General features: G+C 43.3%; 2 protein-coding genes across 30 annotated transcripts in view; both read left to right on the top strand.

Moving 5' to 3' along the window:
• Positions 1 to 18373, top strand: part of MARCHF8 (membrane associated ring-CH-type finger 8) — a 98448-nt gene extending 80075 nt beyond the window's left edge. For 22 of the 25 annotated variants that reach the window (XM_065067333.1, XM_065067334.1, XM_065067345.1 and 19 more), the window contains 5 exons: positions 3692 to 3771; positions 4075 to 4920; positions 6851 to 7031; positions 10886 to 11033; positions 13476 to 18373. In XM_065067333.1, coding sequence (XP_064923405.1) covers positions 3692 to 3771; positions 4075 to 4920; positions 6851 to 7031; positions 10886 to 11033; positions 13476 to 13780 — 1560 coding nt within the window. In that variant the 3' untranslated portion in view covers positions 13781 to 18373. Of the gene's footprint in view, positions 1 to 435; positions 553 to 3691; positions 3772 to 4074; positions 4921 to 6850; positions 7032 to 10885; positions 11034 to 13475 lie in introns of all 25 variants that reach the window. The other 3 variants (XM_065067346.1, XM_005497976.4, XM_021299593.2) reach the window with 2 other exon arrangements.
• A 139-nt stretch (positions 18374 to 18512) lies between these two features.
• The window catches only part of ALOX5 (arachidonate 5-lipoxygenase), a 40147-nt gene continuing 30747 nt past the window's right edge, over positions 18513 to 27912 (top strand). For 2 of the 5 annotated variants that reach the window (XM_065067329.1, XM_065067332.1), the window contains exon 1: positions 25214 to 25438. In XM_065067329.1, the coding sequence (XP_064923401.1) occupies positions 25229 to 25438 (210 nt within the window). In that variant the 5' untranslated portion in view covers positions 25214 to 25228. Of the gene's footprint in view, positions 20509 to 25213; positions 25439 to 25517; positions 25912 to 27912 lie in introns of those variants that run through there. The other 3 variants (XM_065067331.1, XM_021293833.2, XM_005497973.3) reach the window with 3 other exon arrangements.

Raw genomic sequence — 27912 nt, 5'->3', positions numbered from 1 at the left:
CTTTCTCCTTGGGCTCTTGGCAGCAGCTTGCATTTTACTATGGGCTTCTCGTGTCAGTGAGTTGTGCCTCACCATTAGAGGCTTGTTGCTGTAACTGACTGATGTTCCTTCTTCCTGAAGGTAGCAAAGTGACTGGCATTAAACAAGCTCAGTAAAAGAAGTGGTTAGTTTTACCTCACCTCGCTATCTTAATCTGATTTGCAATGCAGCTGTGTAAATAGTTTCAATAGCAAAAAGCATGGGAGGAAAGGAGGGTGGACGGAGAGACCGGAGGCTCATTGAACTATGGCTTTTGGTGGTAGCCGCAGGTTACGTTAACTTGAACTGATCGTGGGGCATAACTTCCTCCAATGTTTTGTTGTTCCACTTTGTGGTGCCTTTCCAAGTGTGTTAACTTCTGCTCATATTTTGGTTGCATTTGTATTATATATGAAGATGGAGCAAAGGACCTCCCTGATTTGAAGCAGGAAGATAGGAGGAAAAGGAAATGTGCCTCAGATGGTGGGTTTTTACAAGCTGTCGTGAATGGTGCTGGCATCTAGAAACAAAATAGTAAGTTTGAAATGCAAATGAAATTCCACAATTTCTTGTTTGTCCCAGCCTTTTGATTTCCCAAGTGGCAAGACTTTGACTCTGTCTTGGTGCCAGGCAATTGGATGAAGAAGCCAGTAACATGGTTTCAGAAGGGAAATTTTGGGGCATTTAGTCTGGTCATCTGCTCTTAGACTGCCACATCATAAATACCACTGTCTTGTTTTGGAAAGCCTCATGGCTAAAATGAAGGACTAGAGAGGTTGGATTAATTCTAAGCAGGTTATCTTCTGTGATATTCTCATGACATAAAACTTGAGACAGATTTATTCGTTGATTTGTGACTTGAGTTCCAACAATAAAAGGTTCTGTTTCCATGGCAGAACGCAACATGCTGTTTTACTGATTCAATGTTTTGTTTTTACGAGATTCTTAAGTATGTCTTTTTTAATAATTCATTATTTAAGTCTTATTAATTCTCATTTGCATAATTATACCAGCAGATTATAGTGTGTCAGGTCTTTCACTAACTTGTCAGTCTTTCATAAAAGAAAGAGAAAAAAAAAAAAAAAGTAATTACCACACAAACTCCTTTTAAAAGCTAGAATTTGATGTCAGAGATATCCCTGCTTTTAGGAGAGGTTAAGCATCAAATAGAGAGCAAATTTCCAAATAATACCTGAACTCATCTCACTGTATGATCAGCATCCTGTATCATTAGCATGTGCATGTGATATAAAATGTGAAGAACCATAGTTTCCAGGATAAAGCAAATAATTGATCTTTAAGTCTTTGTTTCATCACAGTCATAACATAGTTAAGTTTGCTTTCTGACTCTGTGTTATTCTCATGGGTTTTATTCTTTACATGTACCTAGCTGGGTAGGATAGGGAATAAGTTACAGTGCCTCGCTGTGTATCAAGAGGTGTGTGTTTGAGCCTTGGCCTCAACTCTTGGAGACCCAGCTGTAAATGGATATGTTGTAGGGAAATAGGAATTAGGATTTTAGGCCTATATCAGTGTTATAAGCTGTGCTGCTAAGGCTGAAAGTCTCAGCTTGTCCCCTGTATAGCCCTTACCCAGAACCACGAGCGTGGTTACCTTATGCTTGCTTTGTACCCTTAGTTAAGACATTGATAATTGCTATTCTTAGGTTTGCTGATTTCCGTGCTAGACTGATGAACTATGGATAACAAATGAGACAGGTAGAACTTCAAAGAAGCTAGCCCTGCGACCCGATGACCTTTCGTTCGGTACTTGCCAAGAAAGAAGAAGTGGAACCCGCAGACCAATGGGACGGAACCTGAAGGAACCTGAGGACATCGACAGTGATAGACAGTGATAAATTTTGCTTAGTTGCATAATACCTGTTAGAACCCTATATAATGACTAGTTATACTGCTGTATGATTGTCACTCTCTGAGGAGGTGACCCAACGCTGCTGTTCCTGCGAATCTTCTACAATAAATACTGCTCAGAGTAACCCACAAGAGTTCAAGTCTCTATCCAGCGCCTACCTACTACCTTTTTCAGGATACCTGTTTTTTTCAGATTCAGTGTGGCTGAGACATCCCAGTGTGAGGTCAGACACATTGTTCTTTGTAGTGCCATTGGCTAGAGAAACAAAACCTTAACAGTCCTGTAACATGGAAGATGATGGTTGTAGCTGTGTTTATTAATATGAAGTAGCATGTGTGTCCTAGTATACCCATCTTTTCCCAAAAAGAAAGAAGAGTATATTGTGTGATGAGGAACCTTGCTTTTACTATGAGAGTGTAAAAGCCTGCAGTGGCCTTTTTTAAATATACTGTAGCAGCTTTTAATAAATTAATTATAGAATTAGAGAGACCTGAGACAGATGGTGTGTGTGTGTTGCACCATGACCAGAGATCATCAAAACAGTGATGACTGAGCTCGCTCTGGCCTGTCAAGTATAGAGCACTGAGTGCTTTTGTGGCAACACACGTTTTGTGACCTGAGGTCTCTCCTAGTCTGGCTTTGTGCACCTGCCTGGCTCAGGTCTGGCTGGCTGTGCTGGTTTTTGTGCAGCCCCACCTGGTGTTGATACTTTTGTTGTTCTGCTGATTGTGTTGTTCCTTCCTGGGTTTCAGGCTTTGCTTTGCAGATGAAAAGAGCTGTAAACTTTGTTTGAATTTTGAAATGCAAGCAGCGTTTTGCAGCAGTGGGTGAGTGGCACAGCCTATCCAACACCTGTGGAACATGGGAGAACCAGGTTTAAAGATTCTCTACTATGAAGTTATCAGTGCAGGTCTCCTCCTTGCCAAAACCTCTAGGAGAAGTTGAGTAGTTTTTGTTAATGGCCCACAGAATATAGTGGCAGAAAATGCCTATAACAGTAGCCCATTGAGTTCCAGCTATGAGACTGATGGTTTTTACCGTATTGATTTTAGAGGCTTGTCTGTTAAGTGTTAAATATGCCAAGAGCTTAGCTTTATCTTTTTGAGTGCAGCTGAATTCTTCAGTTATTTTATTTCTCACTGTGCTCTTATTGGGTCTCACAAACGTGACTGCTGCCCCACCTCTTCTCCAAGTAGGTGGAATAGCCTGTCTGAGAATGAGCAGGATGAAAGGCTTCACAAAGTATGAAGAGTACTTCAGGAAATGGTCTGGTTTGGCAGATGGTGCTCATGTGCCTATGCTAGTATGGAAAATAAGTCTCCAAATAGTGTCTGAGTTTCTGAATTACTGGTGGTTCTGTCTTGTGGGGAAAAAAAATACACAACAGGCCTCTAATGTCTTGTAATCATTATAAGTGGAAGGATTAGCTATTATGTGGTAGCTAAATTCCAACTAGTCTATACACACACCTCCATCTAATTCTGATTACCGTAGCATTGCTCATTTCCTAAGCTATTGTTCTGTGCAATGTTTGACAGCTGGCAGGTTCCACTCCAGAGATGGCTGCATTTGACCTTGGGGTAAAATGTTTCTGTTCAACTTACTACTTTTCCAAGGATGAGACTGCATGACCTCCCTTTTTTGCATTTGACAGTAAAGCCACTTTCTTGCAACTAGCCCTTGACTGTCTGATACAGAATTATATCTGACTCCATATGCTGTGTTTAACCCTGAGGGCAGTTGCTGTGTGTACCAAACTCTTCTGACTTGTGACTTGCTGTTTGTTTTAATTTCACTGCAGGCTGGAAGTCCAACCTCTGTCTCTGCCCCTCATAGCTTCTCTCGGACTTCTGTTACCCCATCCAACCAGGACATCTGCAGGTAAAGTCTGTTGTTTGCATGGCTACAGTGAGGCCCGTGTGAGGGTTAAATTAAGCAAAACCAAAACTGAAAAAGCACATGTATGGGGAAGTAAGCAATGTGGGGTTGCCATTTGAAGCATCTCATTTGTTTGACATAACTGCTGTCTAACACTGTTCGGTTGAATCCCACTGACTGTTTGGCCCTGCTATGTTTGCTGTTCCCACACTAGCCGTAATTCTCGTTTCTTCACTTTTAATTGTGTGTTCTCTTATGTAATTGTTTTTTACTTTCTGTGCTTTTATTCCACTGTTCTGCATGCAGTTCCAGTGCAGTGTTTTCTGAGTGTTGTCATCAAAGTCCAGTGCAGTCTGCTGTTGTCTTGAAAAATCCTCACTGCCAGAGCCCTCTGACACAAGGGGTCACTGTGACAGTAATCTGTCAGGACACGTTACATGCAGCAAAGAGAAACTCCCGTGGGCAGGATCGGGGCCAGGCACTCAGGTCTGCTAAGAATGTAAAGCCCACCCGCACTCTGAAATTCTCCAAGTCCCTCAATGACGTGGACCAGAAGGCGCAGAGCACCAGTGAGTGCTTTGACTATGTGGAGCGAACACGCTCAGAAGGCAAACTGATCCCGACTCAAGAGCAGTGTTTAAGGATTAACAAATTTCATCTTAAAGAGAGGAAACCGCTAAATCTCAGGCCTCTTTCTTTTAGCAATTCTAAGCACTCCTACATCCCTTCCCTTTCCAACTACTCAAGTGCATCAGGAGGAGCGGAGAACCACAGCGCTGTGCATATCCCCTTGCTGGAGGACAAAGTGGACCATGACACCTCAAGGAGCAAAAAACTGTTGCGCTACCTTTTTTCCTTCTCCCACACCTCCAGCACCAGCAGCCTGCATAAGTTCCATGAACTGGAGAGCTATTCCAGTCACTTCCAAGCTGAGAAATCCTCCAGTGTGCTGGTGGAAAGCACGGACTTCTGCTCTGATGAAATGGGAGATGATGACGTCTTTGAGGACAGCACCTCAGTGAAATTGAAAACAAAAGAGCAGCGCGCACCGCTCTGTTCAGTTGAGAAGGACAGTGACCTTGACTGCCCTTCCCCCCTCTCAGAAAATTTCCCCCCCCTCTCCCCTGTGTCCACATCGGGGGATACATGCAGGTTGGTTTACCAGAGAACCACCTACCTTCAAGCCCTCCCATGTGTGATGGTGGCCGTTCTGCTTTCCCCCTGCCTTTGTGTTCCTTCTGTCTTTCACCCTGTCACCTTGCTTTAATACGTGTGATTTGAAGCATGCAGTCCTCTCGCTGCTGTCCTGCACCCCTCTGAGGCACTTAACAAGGCTACTAAGCAAAATCATTTCCTGTGGATTTAAATAAATTCTCTTGCAATTTGTTTTAGGGTTGGGGTTCTGGAATGGTATTTTTATCTCTATCGGTGCCCAAACTGAGAATCAGCTATGTATATTAAAGGCCAAGCTGAACATGTCTTAGCTTTTGATGAGCAATGTGTTGTCCTGCCAGTCACTGCTGGTTTGGTCAGAGGGTGGGGAATAGGAGGAAAACAGACACTGTTTGAAAATTGCTTCTGAGATCAGACCAATATAGCTTAAGATTTTTTTTAATCTTTTCATCACAGTTTGTATCCCACCACACTCTTTTATTTGTAAAGGGGTTTCCGGATGCCTTAGTTGAAAGGGGCATCTGAGCACTGGGTGTCGGTGTTGGGCCTGTGTGATATCCATAGTGTGAGGTCCAAAAAAGGTTGGATGTCTTTGTTCCAACTACAGAGGATTAATCATGTGCTGTCTCCATGGTGGCTTGTCTGCAGATCTGCCCTGGTCCAGCTCTAAAATGTGGCTGAGGAGCAGGAGTCACTAAGTACAGGAGCAAATGTCCCATCCTCGTACCTCACATTTTACTCTCCTAATCTTTCTCCTCCCTGACAGCACTTTCTGAAGCTGGCTTTGTTCCTGCTTGCCAATATTATTTGATTTCCCCTCATTACCAGCAAAATCTAGTTTCATACTGTCTTGTCATCAACAAGACGCTGTTGTAATCTACTCACTTCTTCATTTCCACTTGTCAGCTATCAGCAAGGTTGCAAGAGGCAAGATGCTACACATCAGTAAGAGATTTCAGAAATAGACAGGGACAGCAGGATGCCAGGGTGTACTTCACATACGCTTGGTAACATATTCATTCCCTGAGCTCCTTACCATCCCTCTTTCAATGCATGACCTCTTCCACATGGTTAGAAGGACTTAGAGATGTTTGATACAACCCAAGGGTTGTGTATAAATTAAAAGGGTTCTGTATAAATTAAACCTGGAAATCAAATGCTAGCACCTGGTAGTAACACAATATCGGGTGTCCTTGCTATCTGCACAGTTATGCTGTGAGGGAAGTGGGGAATTTTGCAGAGCTGATGCTTCCTTAGCAGCTCTTGCAAAGTAAGAATTGGAGAGCAAAACCATTAGTCCATTTAGAGTAGGTGTATTTTGGGGAGATTTAGTGCTGTAGCTTTGCACTGTGAATCTGTCTCCTAGAAATTGGCACTAGAAATAATTACTCCTTTTGTGCAAAATCCAGGCTATCTAAATTAACTCTTCAAGATGTTGGGGTGGGCTGTTACACTATTGGTTTGGGAATTTTGTTTTATCTTCTGTTTCGGATTGTAATCCATGGGTAGCTGTACCTCTCTGTGCATATTTCGTCTTGGGAAGTGCTGTCCAATCTGTTTATATGCTATTTTCAGTTAAGTGCTATTGTTCTAGATGAAGCATTGTCATTTCTTACCCTGTTTTTTCCTTTTGGATACTGCATTTCTGTCAGGCTCTGTGTGTCCGCCTCATCTGTTAGAAGACAGCTATCTAGTTAGCAGTGTCTGTGCTCAATTGTTTTGTGCCTGTGTATGTGCCTGCGCAGCAATGGAGTTCTTTAGTTTTAGCTCTTTTATGGAATACATTCTTTTGATATGTATGTCTCAGGACCCTCAGTGGACAACTGTGTGTGATCACAGATATTACATGCCTCTTCCACATCCTTTCTGCTGCTTCTTCTCCTAATGAGCGGCTTTGCTTCTGATTCAGGATATGTCACTGTGAAGGAGATGACGAGAGCCCTTTGATTACCCCCTGTCACTGCACGGGAAGTCTTCATTTCGTGCACCAAGCCTGCCTACAGCAATGGATCAAGAGCTCAGACACACGATGCTGTGAACTGTGCAAGTATGAGTTCATCATGGAGACAAAACTGAAGCCTTTGAGAAAGGTAGGCACAAGACCTGCTTCCCCACGGAAATGCTTTGTTAACACAGATCCACCCAGAAAAGAGGCAGTCCTTGCCAACAAGCCTGGAGCACCCCCGTGTCTTTATCACGATCCTGTGGCTCTTTACTAAGTCTGGTCAGTTTGGTTTAGTTGCAAAAAGATTTAAATTAACACTCAACCTTGCAAATTCAACATCAGTGGAATCCAGCTCTGAGAGTTAGCTGTGTAGCCTGGCAGCTCTCTGTATGTAAATGTACATAGACATACATAACTGCATGAAGCGACCTGATATTTTTTTCTTAAAAGTTACATTTTAGAATTGATGCAAAAAGGTATTTGCTCTGCAGTCATCCACATTTTTTTTAAAATATGGAGTTTTGCTTTACCGTTATCTGCTTTAGTTTGCTGCTTCACGATCCACATGGCTTTTAAGTCCTCTTGAAAATATGGGAATTTCAGGTTAAACTTACTTTAAATCACAATTTCTGAGTGTAATTTGGTTAAGATTTGTAGCTTTTCTTTTTAAATGAGCAAAGCTATTTTAGTGAAAATATTATAATGTAAGTAGCAGAAGGTTCAACAAAAAATGTGTTTTCATTTTTACCTTTTTCTAAGACTGCAAATTACTACGTTTTAGTAGTTCTGATTGGTAGAACCCGTATTTTTGTTTTATAGAAAAGTACCTTTCATAAATCTGATGACTTAAAGTATAAGTACTTAAATGCTACTTGTATTGTAAGGCCGGTTTTGCAATTGTAACCTTCCTGTTCTCCCACATCCTCTGGGATTTCAATTTCAATTGGTCCTTACCATAAGGATTTTGAGATGGAAGTCACTGTGTTCTTAGCACAGACAAACATCTACCACAGTGGAAGAGGTTAATAACAATAACCTCAGTCTGGAACTAGAATAAATGAGAGATATTAAATTCAGTTATTATGGGCCTAAATCATATCATGTGGCAAGTCTGGACTGCAGCCTTTCGAAAGCTGTAGTGGGAACTTGTCCATTTCCTAAAAGTGGCTCCTAGCAAAAAAATAGCTCAGACTTCATACATCTCTAACTGTTTTACAGAGATGTACAGTCTGCAAAGAATATAGCTTACCTCGTCCAGCTGGTAGGATGACCTGTGCTTATGACTGCAGTGAATTGTTGCCTTTGAAGAACTACAGATTTTCCTTGGTGTAGCCTCTTGGCACAGAGTGTAGGACCTCTGAGTTGCAGTATTGACCATCATAGGCTCTGTTATCTCCACAGGCAATGCTTTGCACAGCCCAGCCACAGGACATGAAAGAAATTACTCTAGAGAATCCCAAGTAAAAGGAGTTGCTTTAGTTGGCAATTGGCTACTGTTTTTTCTGTGTTTTCTCTGCCTGTAGCCAGTGGGAAACACTTTCTGAATATTTGTGCCGTGTGAGAAAAACAGAAATGAGCAAAAGTTGTTGGGCACCTTCAGAAATGAGTCACTCAGCATCATCAGTTATATGTGAACAGGTCGTCTGTGGGAAAGAGACCAGATGCCAGAAGGTAGGGACAGAGCCATAAACAGAAGGAGAACGAGACATCTGCTACAAATGTATCTAAAGAGTCTTTTTAGAGGTTCAGCTGCAGCCAGAAGATAAGCTGGCTCTGTATCTTCAGCTCAGCCTGTATGGTATCCTGTCAGTCAGGAGAAAACAGCCTGGAACTGGTGATTATAAACAGGACGGAACAAATAATAGGGCTAGTGCTTGTCTGTAAGGTAGAAATGGAATTAAACTTTTTCAGCACCTTAAGGTTGTATTGCCACATTGGGCTTTCAAACACTAAGTTACTAAGGGAAAAGGGTGAGAAAAAAAGTGTCACAGTTCGAGCGAAGATGAGGGGAGACAAGAGAAGGGTGCTTCATTTTAAAATTTCCATTAAAAAATGAGACAGTAAATCTAAATTTTCAGATGGATTTTTTGTTTTAACACTTCAAAACCCCAGAACTGCTGATGGTTGTAGCTGGGAAATGCCACATGCTGAGTCATCAGAATAATGCAGTAGGGACCTTCAGATTCTAGTTTGCTCTCTGGGCTAGTGCATAGTTTGCAGAATATCTCCTCCTTTGCCGTGCAGTCATATCTCTTGAAGAGATGAATGAGCTGGTGCGGATTGGTTTGGTGGCTGTGGAGCCAGCAGGTCACAGGAGGTATTGGTCAGTGCAATAGCTGTGGAACAGAAAAGAGAAAGTAGTGAAAACACGAGTCCTCATGGCTCTGTAAAAGCAGTCAGAAATATATTTCACCCGCTTACATTTTGGCAGATTAATTAATTAAATTATACTTTTAATCAAAAATGAACAGCTTTATTTAGATGCAAAAGCAATTTTCTGTTTAAAATGCAACATCTAAAGGGAATGTTTTGTCCAGTCTTTTTATAAGAAGATTAAATGAATATAGCTTTCTAGCATGACATGGGTCTAGCCTGTCATTGCTGAAAGTCTTTAATTCTTGTACCATGATGAGATTTTGATGGCCATAGAACTGGAGATGTGGCTTGGATTGGACTTGCCGAAGAGATTGGTTGACGGCAAGACAGAGAGGATCACAAAGTCTCTGTTTCAGGGTTCATCCATTTCTGTATTTGTGGCAGTAGGAACAACAATTCAACATAATGGATGATCTCGCTCATACCAGTCAGGTCATCCTCACTTTCTTCCACATTATTCTTCCTTTTTGAAATCCTCTTTTTCTACAAATTATTGTAGGAGACATCAAGTGCACCTCTCTAGAAACACAGAGGTACGTATGAGAAGCGTATGTGCCCCAGCATATATTTTGTAAAAGTGTGAGAAAAGCCCATCTTAACTCTCTCTTCCAATGCTGAGGGGTGTGTATCCCAAATACAAAAATTTTCATCATATACATATGGGAAATTGCCAAGAAATATTTTTAAAATAAGCTTCTGGCTGTCTCAGGTGGTTTAAAAAAAAAAAAAAAAAGCTGTTTTTGAACAATTCCTTGCATATTAGAAGCATTTATAATAATTGTCTAGTTTCTTTGTATCTTTCCTAAATGAGAGCGACCTGACTTTGTCATTGCTATTTGGGCTGCATAAAGCATTATTCATAGATGCAGGTCTGGGGATTTAGTTGGCTGCGTCCTCTCACTTACAAAAGCTGTCATCTCAGTTCTACTATATATTCTCAGGGCAGACGTATTTGAGTGCATTTGAAACACTGAAAATAAAACATGGGTGTTGCTGCTGTAAGTACTGTTAAATATACATGAAGGTTGAATGAAACCCCCAGGAGTGAGAGGTGAGAACTAAGCAACATTGAGCTAAGAGCTAAACAGCCTTGACTGTGCACCGAGGGACTCTAACAGAGCTCAGAGTGAGGTGTCCTGCACACAGTGGTCAGCTGGATCATGTACCACTTTCATTGCAGTTTTACTGAATGCCTGCCAGAGCAGGGACACCCTTTGCCGCTCACGGTGCTCAGCTGTGGCTGTGGATACCCGCTGTTGAGCAGGGAACGCAGGAGGGAGCAGCTTTGCTTGCACTGCACAAGACCTCGCGTTAAGGTCCCTCTGTGCTGGAGCTGCCCCTCCGTGGGTAAGCAGGGTGCCGTGACGTGGTGCTGAGGCTCCGGGTCGGAGCTGAGCGTTAGAGGTCTCCACTGGTGCCAGAATGGCTCCTGTCGCAGCAGAGTGAGCTGCCAGCCATTGCACACATGCTGTGGTCAGAGCAATAATGATGTCTGATTTTTAGAATTCGTGTTAGAAAAAAACTCCTGCCTGGTCTTTCTTCATATCAATGTTTTGTTTTTATAGTCTCTAGTACCTACAATAAATACCTAATCTCTTGCTTTGCTTCTGGGTTTCTTGCCAGTGGGAGAAGCTGCAGATGACGGCCAGCGAGAGGAGGAAGATCATGTGCTCTGTAACATTCCATATCATTGCCATCACCTGCGTTGTGTGGTCTCTCTATGTCCTGATAGACAGGACCGCTGAAGAGATTAAACAGGGACAGACTACTGGTATGTTACTTGGTTATCTTGCCACTTAATCTCATGGAATAATTATTTATCCCAAATAAAGAGAGGATGCAGAGCATGAGTGTGCAGGTAATGCTTATACTTAAACTAGTCAGCTTTAGCCTGTGGTTGGATTAGTTTAAAAGCACAGTTCTAAAATGATTTAGTTAAATCAGTGGGTTTAGTTAAATTCATCTGTGGGTGCTTTTTAAGTCTATTTCAAGTCAATTTAGTTTGCACTTATGAAATGCACAGATAGGAGAGCTAATGCACTGTAGTCAGACACAAAATTGCATTGCCTTAGCTAATTTCATTTTTAATTGGAACACTTACTGAGCAGATAAGGACTTTGCATTTGTTTCCTGCTACGGTTACCTGAGCAAAACAAGAACAGTTATTAAAAAAAAAGAAGAGGAACCTAAATCCAAATCTTTGAGGTAAATCATCAGGGTTTTCTTTCTATTCGGTCACCTGTGAGGTGGGTTAGCACAAGTTTCCTGTGAGAACCTTGTTAGACTGGAGAAATATTTATAAGTGGTTGATCCTGAAGCAGAAGAAATTCAGGTTGACTCTTAGAACTCCAGTTCACACAACTGAGATGAGGTGTGCTGCAGTTTGTGCAGTGGCTGACACCCCACTGCAGGAATATCTTCTTGAATAGTACGTTTTCTTGAGTATGCCAGCTCTAAACTTAGCAAACTGAACTCTGCTTACCTAGGTATGCTGGGCTGCAAATTTGCAGCTGTCACAGAATGGTTTCTCAGGCAGCTGAGCTGCCCCTGGAGGTGGGGATAAAAAGGGATGGGGTATCTACCAAGGCTGGAAGCCCTTAGAAGACAAGCTGTCCTTGCTCACAGAGCATTGCATGTCGACTAGACGTGCAAGTAGAAGATGTTTTGCTGATGATTGAAGAGTGTCTTCTGGGCATGTAGCTGAGCATTGGCAAACCTGCAAATCCACAGAGCTGTTACAATCTCTTCAGAGCAAAATCACACTTAAAACTGAACAGTTTTGCTATCCTTTTTCATTTGGGCTGTAGTTTGATTTTCACGACCTCAGTCAGGAGGCTGCTTGGAATGAAATGTTAGTTTCTATTCCATCCAACCCCATCTTTTCCACATATGGTGAAAATTGTAGGCCTTTCAGTGTAAGGTTTCCTTATGATAACGAAAAGCAATATGCTTTCAGAGCTTTATTGTCTCCAGGTTGTTTTAGCCAATAAATATATTAGATGAGCAAGAATAGAAGGAATAGTGTCAATATTTAGTACATGTTACAGTGCCTTCTTTGCTCCCTTTGTTTGGATTCTAAATCTGGGGAGTACTGTAATGAGCTGGGGGTGTGACGAATATGTGTGGGTATATATTCATGTCTGCACAGGGGCAAGTGTATACTGTCACTGTCTACAGATGGCACCAGATAGGTCACCTGTGAATCAAAGGTTCAGATATTGATCACAGGTGGGATTTTATCAGTAGTCATGCTGCAGCACCTTTTGTATTGTAGGACTAAAATATTTTCATTCCTCCCCCACTACCATGCATTTCCAAAAGAACAGTGGCTTGTATCTTGGTAAAAACTTTGAAAACTGAAAGACCATGATTTTATTCTCTGAGTAATCTGACAGTGTGTGATTCAGCATGGTTTCATATCCATCTTGTGATGTCACTTATGTTTAAAGAAGAGAGAGGCTGGGAGGATACAGGACCTATGTAAGCAGAAGATGTGTAAAATGAATAGTTTCTCATTTAAAAGTAGTCAATAGAGATGTAAAAAGATCCAATATCTAAAAGTTCAAGCTAGACAAAGTCAGGAAAAGCAAGGGTGATCATTTTTAATGATGGAGAGTAAGCTTACCAGAATGCTTCAGCATCTCCAACACTTGCAGTTTTGCATCAGAAGAGATGCTCTAGCTCACACACAGGTTACTGGGCCTGATGCAGACAAAATTGTCTGATCTGCATAACGATTGTGTTGAGCTAGGTGGTGACAGTGGTCCCCTTTTGAGTTTAAAGACTATGAGTCCATGTACTGTGTGATCACAGGGTAGTATAGACTTCTTGCATCACTGGGTCGAGCCTCCTGCTATAAAGAGGAAACCATGCCATAGAATCCCTGTCATAATCTGATCCAATCCCTGTGTAAAAGGACCTAAATCTATTAGTGACTGTTGCCTTGACTCTGTTTGTGATTGTGTTGCACAAAGGCTCAGCCACAGAGAATCAATTGTTTTTTTTCTCGTGGGTGTGAATAAATGTGATATGTGAAGCAGAAGCCTTGCCTGTGTTTGACTCTACAGTGCTGTGGAGAGGGAAGACAAACAAGAAAAATAGCAAAGTACGAATAGTTTGCATGGCCCAAACTCTGTGACAGCTTCCTTACAGGATGCTTTTGAGAGAGCCACTGTAGTCCAGCCATTGACCACGTCCTTCTTCTTTCTTCCAGGGATTCTAGAGTGGCCATTTTGGACTAAGCTGGTGGTTGTGGCTATTGGTTTCACTGGAGGACTTCTGTTCATGTATGTGCAATGCAAAGTGTACGTACAGCTGTGGAAGAGACTTAAAGCTTATAACCGAGTAATATATGTACAAAACTGTCCAGAAACTAGCAAAAAGAATATTTTTGAAAAACCTGCACTAATGGAGCCAAACTTCGAAAGTAAAGAGATGCTTGGGGTTCACCATTCAGACACAAACTCTTCACATTACACAGAGCCAGAAGACTGTGCTGCAGAAATCCTTCACGTCTGATTGCTGTGTGGGAGGGATGTTTCTGTATGTCCTTGAAGATTTAAAATATCATTGTTTACTGCAAACTGCTCTACCTTTTTAAAATCAGCTAACAGCTGAGGGCTGGTGGATGAAATTTTTTACATTTGTTTTTTGTTGGAGTTTTTTAAAATCCCTTTGGCATATCTGTCAATGTCATCGTGGTTGCATACCTCTCAATATTTTGTCTCTCATACTGGCTGATCAAAGAGTCATAGGATACTGGGTAGAGTGAGCCTTGGGTTTGGTATCAAGCAAACCGCTAGTGAACTGTCATCAAGTTCATGGAGTCTGTTACTTTAGAAGATGACTCTAAATTATTCTGGAATATGTGTAGAATGGTGTTTGTTCTTTAAGTGTGATGAAGGAGGTTGTCCCAGACATTGAGAGAAATTAGAGATTTGGAGTCTAATCTACTGCTAACACTGCCACTAACATTTTGTCTTAGGCAGCAGGTGTAAAATTTTGCTTTACATATGTGATGAGACTTACAAAGCATATAGCACTTTTAAAAATCTTTATTTTGTAATACATATGTCAAACGAGAATGAAACTTGAAAGAATGTGTTATTTTCTAAACATTTCTTCATTCTTTACCCCATCTATTCTTCTGGAACATAAACCTCTTGCCTTATTAAAAAAAAAAATTCCAACCTGTGATTTCCAACACATGCCCATGTTATCTTACTAAACATAACACTACAAAACTCTGCCTCTTCAGATTTCCTTTGAGGAGCAGTTTTTTCCAAAGGATGTTGCACTTGTGACTTGTGTACAAAAAGTAGTGGATGTGTACAGTGCTTGTTTCAGTGCTCTGTTTTGGGGATTGGTTTGGGGTTTTTTTTTCAACAGGTCAAACCATCAACACACCTGCACATAAATATCTAATGTAACTTTAATTCCAAATCATTGGCAAAGGGTTTGTTTCTATATTGGTAAAAATGTGAGCTGTCATGAAAAAAAAAAAAAGATACTTAGTCAATACAGCTGAAATTGGTTTCCCTTTTGTGCTGTGTCATGTGTGAATTACCCAAAAATTTGACATTGTCAGAGGAGATGCTGAGATCAAAGTCTGGGAAGTAAATATTGCATTAAGTGAATGAGTTTAAATATACCTGCCTGGTTTTAGTCCTGATGTGATGCATTATGTGGTCAGATAATAGTTTTGTCTGTGCTTTTGAATTTGGGACTGTCTTATTAATCAGACAGCCTTAGTGAGAAGAGAGAGACAGCTTTAAAATCTGTTTGCCGGGCTTTAGACAGAGTTGCCCAAAGCCTGAGGTGTCTGCTGTTAATTTGCTTGACCAATCTGCTTCACCAAACCACTGTCCAGCTTCAAACCCTCATTTAACTAAAATCTTGGTGTGACTGGAGCGGAAGCAAAGCCCCACCAAAAGTCAGTACATGGGGCCTCTGCATTTGAAAGCTGACTTTCCCTACCTGAGCCCTATCTAAATCTCTGTAAAGTCAATGATAATCTTCTGGTTAGTCTTAGCAGGGGTTGCCTGGACTTCTCAGTGAGGTAAAAATTTTTATTTACCTGTTGAGATGCTGAACTAAATCCCCAGCTCTGGTTCAGGTATTACTTAGTCTTTTTCAAGTACAACTTTAATTGGACAAGTTCTTGTGATAATAAAAGTAGTTGCTGTAAGACTTCCCAAAGAATAACAGTAAGAGATTGGTGATTTTTTTTTTTCCTTAAAATGTAATATTAATGTATTTCTAACTTAATATTTTAAAAGAAGGCAGAGCAGGGACTATGGTAAGAGAACACACACCTGTGATTTCTAAGAGCTGTTAGAGGAAAAGCATATGTGTGATCCCATGCTGGAAGCTCGCTGGCTGTGATCTTCATGAATAACACGGTACCTTGTTCTTGAGATGTTTTTAAATACCCAGACCCATAGGCAGTCCTAGCAAAGCTGCACTGGCACAGGTTTGCATGCCGTGCTAGGTTGTCGGGATGTCCTATGCTTATGTGATACAGGCAGACAAACCCTACATACCCTGCTAATATCGGGGCAGCAGTCTTCGTGACCATATGCATGTAGAGTTTGTTGCCTATGCCTGCCATAATTTTAAGTGCAATTACTCGGGCCATTTCCTGAACTCTGCTGTGGATGGTCCTCTTCTATTACGAGAACCAAGATAATACACTGTCTTGTTTTGTTTTCTATTTTGTTCTGTGAAAAGATTTACTAGATAAACTCAGGTGGTTTAAATATCAGGTCTTGCACACTTTCATCATGTTCTTCTGAAATGCCCAAGTGCACAAGGCTTACATGTCTGTGGGATGCTCACGTTACAGCTACAAGATGCACTGATTCAGCTGCCAACTGATGCTGCACACGTTCTCATCCAAGCTGTGGCCAGTAGGTGAAATCAAAATGGAAAAGTTCAGATATGAAACCTGCTTGTTCTCCATCTCACACCTGAGAAACACTGGTATCTAATCAATGCTCTGACAAGTGCCGATATGGCATACTGTAACATGCTGGTCCTGTTTCAGTCACTGTCATATGTGATTTTCAGTGAAATATTGTGAAATCATGCGGTTTTGGAAGCTCTGAGTGGCATGTGTCATTGTGTCCAGTGTATTCAGGATACTGAAGGTTTTTGCTGTGCCCATGTGTATCTTGGGAAGTAAAACCATCTCAAGAAAAATCATCTGGGGAAAAATATTTGTGTATGAAACTGTTTTAGCCAGTGTTGCTGCTAACTGTTCCCTCTCCCAGCAGGTCTTTTTTGAGTGAAAATTAAGACCTAATATTTTAACTCTTTTTACTGCTTAGGAATGTTCATACCAAGAAAGGCTGCAGAAGAGATCCGTCTGTCAGGGGTTTTCATTTATTCTGGTCACACTTCTCATGCTGATTCTTGCTGGTGTTAGCAGTGGGCTTCTGGAGCTGCAGTTCTCTGCTTCTGCATGGTGCCATCAAATGGTGTGAGAAGGCTTAATGGTGCTTTTTCCTTCTTTCTCCTCAAGGAGATACCATTGACTTTTTTTCAGCTTCCAGCTGCAAGGCACTGATGCTCACTCAGGTGAGCTTTGTCCTTCCTGCCCAGATGTCTGTAAGAGGAACAATCATCTCTTGTCAGGTCAGGCTTTCCAGCGCTTCCTTCTGGCAGCTTTTGAAATGACTGAAATAGATGTCTGACTTTTTTTGGTCCTTGTTCCTTGGCCAAAGTTAGTTTGGGTTACCTGGGGCTTTTCTGAGACCAGAACTTAAGTAGGAGGAATTATAGGTCTAATACTATCTACCACCATTCCTTTTCTAGATTGACAGAGCCTTTGCTGATATGCCGCATGCCCTAGACATATGACCAGCTGCCCCTTCTATTGACTTAAATCCTGTCAAGTGCTGACTGTGCCAAGGAAAGTTCCCCACCATGTCATTTTTTGTATATCTGCCAGGTCATGAACATGCATTATGTTGGAAATACAGGTGTGTGGTGCAGAGGGTTGATCCCATTTAAGAGATCATGGGAAGTTAAATTCCTATGCATTCTCAGGACTTTCTTCAACTATAACCCTGTATTTTAGGAGCTGGGGTAATGTTTAAAATGTTGCCCTGTGTTCTGAAGAGATGGCCAGACCTGGGGACAGATTCCTGTGGTTGAATGTCATTGAGATTGGCTTTCCTTCTGCAGGAGGAATTCAACAAACATTACACTGAGCCTACCAGGGATTATAGAAGTGCTGGGCCTGTGCTGTACCTGGGAAATCCTGGGAAGCAACAGTAACTCCTTGTCCCCGCCCATTTCTGCCCAGCCCTGTACTGATCAGGGCATCCGTCCCGCTTGTGGTGGTGCTGTAAGGAAGGGGTCTGGTTGGTGTGCTGCTCTTCAGAAGCCTTTGAAGTGATGCGTGGATATGGCCAAGCATGAGAGCTGGTTGCTGCTGCCCTGTGTTTGACTGGGTGTCTATTACAAAGTGGGACCCAGGTTCAAATTTCTCCTAAAGCTGAGTGTGTTAAGCTACAGATTTCTGGTGTACTCCACTGTGGAGACTGCGGCCAGCAACGAAAGGGAGGTTGATGACTCTGGGTTGGGTCCTTCTCAAATATGGCTGAAACAGGGGAAATAGAAAAGCAAGGGTATTGCTAGGTGGGTTTTCACAGCATTATATCAGATATGCAAAGAAAACTTCTAAGTGGGACCTTCTATTTTGTGATTACTTTTTAGTTCTGAGATATCACAGCGTCTGCATATCCCAATGAAGTACTGAAAGCACTTGTGTAGAAGGTAACTGTTTAAAAATTGCAGCTGATCTTGTATTTAGGTAAAACATTTGTAGATAGGTAATTGTATAATGTTAAAAAAACTTTACACTGGCATGTGTTGTATAGTTTATACAAGTCACTTCACATTTCTGCGGAGTTTTTTAGTTAGTAAATTTCTAGTAACTTAAATGTATAGTTTTGTATCCTTTCATGTATGTTCATTTTCTCAGTATTACCACTTGCAGAATTATTTTTAGTTTCTTGAACTGTAATTGGTTATTTGTGTGTGATACACAGGGTTATTAACTGCAGCAATAAAGTGTTTCTATTAAAAAGAAAATAACAAAATTAAGCCATTATAGTATCAATTTTGTTTGAAAAAACATTAGAGGCACATGCAAGAGAAAAGTTGAGCTCTCCTCTGCTTGAAGTGAGTTACTTTCACTGGAGTAAACATGGAACTTGTTGGCTCTTCAGTGTAGCAGACCAATGCAGAGCAGCATCCTGTGACAATTTGATGTTAAAATTATTCATGTTGATAAAGGGATAATTAATGATCAGAATACATGGGCAACTCATTCGATGCAGTGAGAAGATATGACTCTGCAGGTACTTTGGGCTCAGATCTGGAAATTGTGGGGAGAATTTTCTGGCTTATGCTGTGCAGGAGGTGTGGAGAGAGGATTTCTGTGGGCCTTAAAATCTGGAACTTCTGGAATTGACACTCAGTGTTGCTATGAATGCTTTGTGTCTGAAATCAGTGTTCTCACATGCATCAGTTTCTGTGCCGGGGTGCGAAGCACAAGATTCTCATTTCTGTGATTCTTCTCTAAGAAGAAAAATAATTTTATGTAAGCATGGAGTGATGGATGGCTGCATTTATACTTCATTGCTGATGACATGAGCATGATTGCAGTCCTACATGTGTTTTCATGCCAGGATTGAGCCTCAGAGTGGGAAGTCTTCAGCAGTTTATCTTGAATGCCAACCAGAGGGACCTTGACTGGCTTGAGAGGTGGGCCCATGCAAGCCACATGAAGTGCAACAAGTCCAAGTGCAAGGGTCTGCACATGGGTCTGGGCAATCCCAAGCACAAATACAGGCTGGGTGATGAAGGGATTGAGAGCTGCCCTGACAAGAAGGACTTGGAGGTCTTGGTTGATGAGAAGTTCACCATGACTCAGGAATGTACACTTGCAGCAGAGAAACCCAACTTTGTCCTGAACTTCAAAAGAAGCATGACCAGCCAGTCGAAGGTGATTCTGCTCCTCTACTCTGCTCTCGTGAGACCCCACCTGGAGTATTGCATGCAGCTGTGAGGCCCCCACCATAAGAAGGACGTAGCTCTGTTGGAGCAAGTCTGGATGAGGGCTACGAAGATTATCAGAGGGCTGGAGCACCTTTCCTATGAAGACAGGCTGAGAGAGTTGGGGTTTTTCAGCCTGGAGAAGAGAAGTCTCTGGGCACATCTTATAGCAGCCTTTGAGTACCTAAAGAGGACCTTCAGGAAAGCTGGAGATGGACTTTTTACAAGGGCATGTAGTGACAGGACAAAGAGTGATGGCTTTAAACTGAAAGAGGGTAGATTTAGGTTAGACATATGGATGAAATTCTTCACTATGAGGGTGGTGAGGCACTGGAACAGGCTGCCCAGAGAAGCTGTCAATGCCCCATCCCTGAAGGTGTTCAAGGCCAGATTGCAGGGGGCTTTGAGCAACCTGGTCTAGTGGAAGGTGTCCCTGCCCATGGCAGGGGGTTTGGAACCAGGTGATCTTTAAGGTCCCTTCCAACCCAAACCATTCTATGAGTCTATGAATAGGTTTCTAGCATCAGTAGGTCAAGGAAAAGAGCTATCTGCATTGCTGTGAGCTTGTAACAAAAGAATAAATGTCAAAGAGCAAATAAGATCTAGAAAATTGTGTCTGTGACACAAGGGGGCTCAAACAAAATCTTATGATTTATATTTCTTTTTAAGGAGTGATTAGTTTGTGATTTTGTTTTAGGTAAGAAAAGGGAGGAAATCTTAATACTGCAACCCTAGAGAGGTGCCTCCCCATGGAAAGCAAAAGGCTCTGTTCTGTATTCCTTTAGTGAAGCAAGTCTGGTTGTAGCAAATGAAGCTACTTACATAAAGTTTGCAAACTCACTAGCAAGACCTCTATATGAAAATGTGCTGCTGGGGAGATTGCCAGGGCCTGCTGTTTGACTGACAGTCTCTGGGATGAAAAGCTGATAGACGGTTTAGGGAACAGAGCCTGCAGAGTCTGCTGACTGCTGGTTGAGACATGCTCCTCATCTTGGGTTCAGGCACCTGGAGTTAATGATAAAATAGCCTTTTCCCTCTTGTTATCCTCTTCATCTGAAAGAGTGTTACCGTCACTGTGTGAAGTGTGTCAATCTCCAAGAGCAGTGACTCAGTGGCACGTGGCACAGCTGTGACTCCAGAACAGGACTTTTCAGCTGGTCCCCAGGAACTGGAGCTGTCTGGTGAGTAGCTATGTGTATCTGGCTGGCGGGACTGGCATGACTTGTCTCTCAGAGTGGGACAGAGGGAGGCTGACAGAAGAAAGGGGTGCAGCAGCAGAGGTTGGCAAGATCCACCTGAGCACCCTGTGGGATGGATGGATGACAAGATAATCAAGCAAAAATATCCCATTATTGAACAAGAACTGAACAGAGGAAAAGTTCATTCATGTTGGCTAAACAGAGAGGGGGAGACAGAATTCAGAAGAGAGGCAGAGGAGGCTTTCAAAAAAAAAAAAAAGTAAAAAAGTCATTAAAGTCATTAGAGTTCTGGGTAAAGGAAAAAAGGGAGTAAGTTCAGGGTGTTACGCAGGGTAGAATAATTGGAAATGTAATATTGCTCAGACAGGGTCAAATGATGGCAAGCTTTAAGAATACTATTTATTTTAAAGTATATTCTAGAGAAAAGGCAAAATTGGGGGCAGAGGAACCAAAAGCTGCAAAAAAGAGGAGATCTTGCTCTAGAGTGTTAAGGAGCTGAATGAAATTGTCTCAAAAGCTTTAACATCAGAGGAGGGTTTGAAATAACTGAATAAAACAAACAGGAGACTGCACAGAGCAGACGAGGGAGATCACCGCTCAGGTTGTGCTCATTAAATCCTGAAGCTTCAAGCAATCAGGCTTGCAATTCCTAACATGTTAAGACTTCACCAAAATTAACCTCCCACTCATTTTTGCTGGGTTCTCTGGTTTGCTCTGGTGTTTTCTGTTTCAAAGGCCACCTGCAAACAAGGCAGACCAGGCAGGCATAGAAGAATTCATCACTGTTAGAGCCGTAGGTTCTGGTGCTGGGGTCAGCAGGTTCCTTTGTCAAGGGAAACAGTTATCCTTGTGATTGGGAGAGAATAGGAAATGTCTTGGGCTGATGACTTAATCCCAACTGAGACAGTGCAGCTGTCTTAGAGAGTGTATGCAATATTTCATATGTGCTTTAACCCTGACCATCCCAAATTAATTAAAAATGTACCATTGTTCCCTTCCTGTGGATAGGCTGAGGTCTCTCTGGAGTCTACCTTGCTGCTTGTCTTGCTCTTACGCTTAGCTTCTTGCTCTTTAAAGTACTGCATTAAAAGAGGACTGATTCTGATCATGGAATTAGCTAAATTAGTGTTTCTCATGCCAGCAAGATGACAGTTCATTTCATCCCAAAATTGTGCTTTCAGGACCATGCTACATTCGTGGCCACACCTAAGCAGTTGATGCACTCCAGAGAAATCAGATGAAAATTAAACCACTGAGCAGCTTTCTTGCAGCCCTGGACCAAATTAAGCTGCGGTAGAAGTTAGAGGTATTATTTCAGGGTTGAATTTTGACCTGCGTGACTTCAGATTAGAGTTGATATTGTACAAACTCAACCCTTGTCAATACTCAACCCTTGCTGCTGTGGCCTGGGACTTTTGCACCAGTCTTCAGTCTTCCACTGCAATTCTAGCTTTGCAGTTCTCAAATTTCTGCAGTACCAAATTATGCCAACAGAGTAGCCAATAATGCAACTGTATTCCTTGTGTGTGACTTACCTGTCCCATTCCTCTGCTCTCCCCTCCTCTTTAGCAGCGCTACCTGTGCAGCCTCCCAGCACTGACTGGGGGTGGGGAAGGCTGAAAGCAGGCTGCCTTCTCTCTGTCTCCCTCCTTTTTCCCCTTCTCTTGTGAAGTGCCAGAGTAGTACATTCACAGAGGCAGAGACTCACAGCCCCTTGCAATCTGGATGATCCCTTGCACTACACATATAAAGATATTGTAATAAGGGTTGATATAATAACTCCATTTGGGGTTTGTGAGCAATTCAGCTGGTGTCAGAATTGCCACTGCCTGGATGGCAAAGACAGACTGTGTGAGCTTTGCAATCCTGGAGTTAATTTCTGGACCCTTTGAGCTGGGACAGAGGCAGGTCTATGAACAAGGACTTTTTCTTTCCATTCTGATGGAGCAATACACAATTAGCACCCATATGTTCTCAGCTATTAAACTCATGCCCCTTAGATTACTTATGTAGCTTGGAAATTTCTATAGGCTCTACTGATACCTTCTGTCATTTGTTAATTGCCGTGTTGTCTCATTCCTCCCCATTCCAAGTCCTTTATTAGCATATTTCAAAAGAACCATCTGCCCACCCAAATTGCCTGTAGCCTCAGGAGGGCTATAAGATGTTACATCATCACAGATCAACCTTGTTTTTCACTGGCACTGCAAGGAGATAGAGAGGAACAACAGCTGACTTCTTCTGTGAGTTTCCATGTAGTAAATCTGAGTGATGCTTAGGACAGTGACAGTTGTGAATAATAAGCTGTAAAATCCATGGCAGAGTAGATGTGCTCCTTGAAGGGGCCTATCCTAGCCCCCCACTAACACGCAGCTCAGAAAGAGCAGTCACTCCTGTTTTTAAGGACCCGGTTTCCCAGCTCCTTGCTTCTGAGTGCACAGATTCCATCACTGCCTTGTGAAACCATCTTCAGGTGAGGAGAGTGAGATGCAGAAGGGCTTGAGTGTGGAGGTGATGCAGGGAATGGTTCCTTACTCTCCAGGTAAGTGGCCTGGGGAGAAATAAGCCCAGGCTCACTGCCTGCATGGGGTCTGTGACTGGATGGGACTGCCTAGTCTTGCAAGCAGCCGTCAGAAACCAGCACTGGGTCTGAGCAGCTGCACACAAAAGGACTGACAGGCACGAAGGCAGTTAGTGATGGCAATCAGAGATCAATTATTCTGACACCTTTTGCATTTTTCACGCTGGCAAAGGAGGTGATATTTCGCACCACATAACAGCAGACCTGTCTTAAAATAGAATACAAAACAGGAAAAAAAAAAAAAAAAAGTTGTGGGGTGTGTTTGTTTTATTCTGGTTTTCACACCGGCGAAAGAGGTAACATTGCGCTCATGAGCGCAGCCCCGCCTTCCTCCCCCCGCGGCTGCCCCCGCTCAGACCCACCCGCGCTCGCTGCCCCCGGGCCCAGCAGGGGGCGCCCTCACTTCTCGCATGTCCCGTTTCTGGTTCAGTCCCAGGAGGAGAGCTCAGACCTCGGGGCCGCGATTCTGCAGCTGCTGCGGGTGTGCCAGGCGACAGCTGGCAATCTTGCACTTACGGGTGTTATTTGAAAAGTAGTAGCACACTTAGAAATTCATGCTGAGCAGTTCAGTAGAGCCAAATGATTCTGTTTTTATGCTTATATGTAAATACTTACCCCAAATGTGGGAGAACCTTTAAATTGCAGTCACAATATAGGAAATGGTTGAGTCTCTATTTGTACAGTAGAGATGTAGGAGACCTTCCCTGACTTGTCTGGGTGAGCATAGCCCAGTAGCATGGCACTTCTGTGAAAGAAGAACAGGACTGTTGCAGAGCACTGCAGGCTGTCGCCATTGCTGTGTGGCCACCGCTGGCCACAGTGTGCAAGTAAGACAGGCCACAGCACATCTTGGGTAGCTGCAATTTTAAAAGCTGAAGGAGAGACTTAGTAGGCATATCTTGTGGTGTTGCCCAGCAGCCCAAAATGCGGCAACCATGCTAGAGAGACACATGAGGCACTTTGCAACTGGATTTACCAGAACAGAAACAGGCAGAGCCAGTGGTAACTTCCGACTGTTGACTTTAATCAGTCTTATTCTGTATTTGAAGGTCAGTGATTGATAATGCTCATCCAGCTTCACATGTGAGGAGAAAAACTATGTGTAGTGAGTGCCTTGTACTGGAAGCGCTACCAGAGTACAACTGGACTGGTTACTATATAAGGTGATGTGACCTCAGCACCTGAAGTGCAAGTGTACCATGAGTAAAGCACTTCTGAAGTGGTTTTCTTTTACCTTGCCCTGTGTACCTGTCACTAGAAATTCACAAGAGCACAGAGACCGGCCAGGCAAACCACCCAACAGCAAGGAAACCTGCAGCTTGCTCTGATCACAGAGCAATGGTGGAAGGACACTGGGATCTGCAAAAGCCCCACCTGGCTCCTTTCAGCACACTATTGTTCAGCTGCTGCTGGCAGCAGCATGAAGGAAGATCGGTGAGGTAACAGGGTTGATAGCACGTGGTGTTTGTTTACCTGGTGATAATGTAGGAGAACAGCATTAGTGATCTTGATGCTTAAGTGCCAAATGTGCAGTGTCACTGCTATGGGGTTATTTTCTCCAAGGTGGGTTGGACTGTGGAAGAAGTGCAGCCAACTCTTCTGTTGTTTTAATAATAGCATCTTCATTATGTCAAATATTTGGTGCGTGATATTCTCAGGGTGAGGACTGTGAAATTGTGGGATTTTTAGAGTACTTTGTGGAAATGGAGGGTTGGTTGTCTGTGTACAGCTTCAATGTGTAGATATGCTGGAAGTTAGTGTTACACACGGTTGTGCAAAGACAACAGGGTGTTTGAGAGGCTTAGAGGAATGCAGGGAATAAAGCATGCCAGTAACAGCGGAGGTCTAGACATGAGAAAAGAGTGAGTTGTACATGGATTTGCAGATTCGGTGTATATAATGAGGTGTGAGTATAGAGTGAGTAACAGGACAATAAAAAAAATGGGATATGAGGTGTACATGTGAGTAGATCATGATACTGTGTGGAGTCAATGAGGTACACATGTAAGGTTTGGGCACAGAAGAGAGTGTGCAAGCCTGCAAACTGGAGTGATTAGGAGGTGGGGTTACACAGTGCCGAGCAGTTTAAGGGTGCGCATCTGAAATCCTGAAAGTGTAGAGATGGTGAGGCGCTTGGAGCTGTGCAAGGGTGAGCTGTTCAAGGCTGTGCACAGCTGTGCCTGGCAGAAGCAGGATTGCTCTGCAGAGCAGTGTGGTCTGAGAGCTGTGTTGGACTGTGCAACAACAGTGGAAGGATATCAAGAGGAAAGTGCTGTGTGCAGAGATGTGCAAAGAGTGCTGGTGAGGAGCTGGGGCAGAGTGAGACGGCAGGTGCGCTGTGGGGGCTGTGTGCAGAGTGTGAGACACGGGTGCAGTGCAAGGTGGCTGTGCCAGGACAGGGGTGCAGTGTGGGGCACGGGCAGCTGTGCAGCACAGGCTGCCTGGGGCTGCCGGGAGAGCTGTGCAGGGTACCGGGGTAGGAGTGCCGGCCGCTGGGAAGGGGTGGGCAGGGCCGAGCCGTGCTGTGCAGTGGCGGAGGAGGAGGAGGCTGCGGCGCTGATAAGGATCCGGGCTGGGGCAGGAGCGCGGTTCAGCAGTGGCCAGTAGGGTCGGTGGGGCCGTGCAGAGCTGAGCGAAGCCGCGCTGGTGGGACCATGCCGTCCTACACGGTCACGGTGGCCACGGGCAGCCAGTGGTTCGCAGGCACCGATGACTACGTGTACCTGAGCCTGGAGGGCACTGCGGGCTGCAGCGAGAGGCATCTCCTGGATAAACCTTTCTACAACGACTTCGAGCGCGGCGCGGTGAGTCCAGCCGGGTGGGGGGAGTCCGGTCCCCACCCCGGCAGTGCCCGAGGGACTCCAGCGCCGTCCCTTAACTCCCTTCGCGATGCCTCGAGCCGGACCCGCACGGCCGGGGATGGTGGAGCCGTCTGGGGCACCTCCCCGGCCCGGCGCCCCGTGGTACCGCGGCAGGGCTGTCGTTTTCTAAACTCTCGTCCCCGTGTGCCGGTGGCCCGGAGCGGGACACGGGGACCGAAGTGCCTGCTGCCATCCCCGGCCGCCTGCCATTCACATCCCTGTCCCAGGGGTTAGCCCAGGCTGGGGTCAGTCAATCGTGGGGAAATACGGGGCCCTTTGATTCTGACTTACGATGGGATGGGATTTCAAATTTCCTCATATTTTCCTTAAAAATACAAAAAAAAAAAAAAAGTGTGCTTCTTGTTGATAAGAGATGTTTAGGGTCAGTATTCACTACTAGTCAGTATTCACTACTAGTCGGAGCCCCAATACCTCCAAGGAATTAAACAAAGAGGTAAGAGCTTCCAGTGCAAATTATGATGCCTGCCCAGGGAAATGTGTAGGGTGACTCCAATGAAAGTTGGAAAACATCATGAACATGCAAGTGTAAGAATGAAGTTGGGACTCAGCTTTCAACTATGCTATTCTTTCTAACCTCAATTTCTGCTGTGTATTGTGCCCTGTCCTTTCTGTGGTCTTATCACAGTATCCTGGCTATCCATCTATAATCACTTATACTCTGAGCACTGTTTTAGAATGACATTTATTTATCTGCTTATTGTCTACTGTGAAAATACTAGATTGGGGTCATTTTTTCTCCTCCCAAAATATGTATTTTATTTGGAATCCTAACTCACAGTTTCCAAAAGGTCTGGTGAGATTTAAGCAACTTTGAAAGTTTTAATGAAGTCCTCATAAGTCACTTTGGAAATGAGACCTACCACTGTATATACAAGTGAGACTTCACTGTCATGGTGCTGCTTTCCCTTTAGGTGTGGTTCTTTAATCATGGGGTTCACAGTCTAAGTTAGGTATCTGGTCTTTTATGCGTTAGACATCCCAGACATGGTTAACAGGAGTCAGCATTTTGAGTTAGTGTCGATGGCATGTGTAGATATGGTTCCCAGATACTTATAGCTGATGTGCTGAGAAGATGCTCTAGCAAATTCAGGTGTGAGGACTTACTAGCCACTGCTGTCGGTTACTTTCTTTCATGATTAAATATTCATTAGCTTAGAACCTTGTTATCTGAATCTCCCAAATGGACATCCACTCATACTTTCTTATTAGGTGAATGGTCATATATTTTAAACAAAGCTTAACAACACTTGCAAGAAAGGTTGAAGAAGATTTCAGACTGTCCTGCAAATTTAGGGCTAGGGTGCTCTCTCAGCAGGGCTGAGCCCTGCACAGCTGAGGAGAGAAGCACCAGGAGGGTCTCCAGTGACCAGGCAGTTTGCTCTTATTCCTGGGCTACAAAAGAGTGTTTCACTGTCTTTGAGGGATGGCTGTGATGAAGAGCCTGATAGGACTCTGAACATCCAGTTGCATTGGGTCCTGTCACAGGACAGAAATGTGCTGAGTGGATTACAAGAATTTTACAGTATTATCTTGTAAGGCTTTGTCTAATTTCCAGTTTCTTTTCTAATGTTGAGCCGGGCTCTGTAGTTCCATTATCCTGGTAATGTCTTCATTTGAATTAATGCAAATTGTGCATTTTACTAGATATGATGAATGAGGACTTGGGCCAGTTCTGAGTAGGAGATTTGCATGCCAAATGTTGATTGAGGGAAAGAGACATGGAAAAACCTGAAGGGATTTGCACAGCGGTTGCTCAGACATAGTTTTTGTCTGACTTATTCCAAGTACTGGACACAGGTGATGTAGAAAGCCATAGTTGCTTTTCTTTACTCAGCATCTTTTGAGTTCCTGTTGGTGCCGAGTGATTTCAAAGCAAGTGTTACGGTGTCACTCAGTTCTCTGTGTTCTTCCTGTTAGTCCTTC

The sequence above is a fragment of the Columba livia genome, chromosome 6, assembly GCF_036013475.1.
Source record: "Columba livia isolate bColLiv1 breed racing homer chromosome 6, bColLiv1.pat.W.v2, whole genome shotgun sequence".
Classification (NCBI taxonomy): Eukaryota; Metazoa; Chordata; class Aves; order Columbiformes; family Columbidae; genus Columba; species Columba livia.
This window is presented reverse-complemented; position numbering and strand designations above follow the sequence as displayed.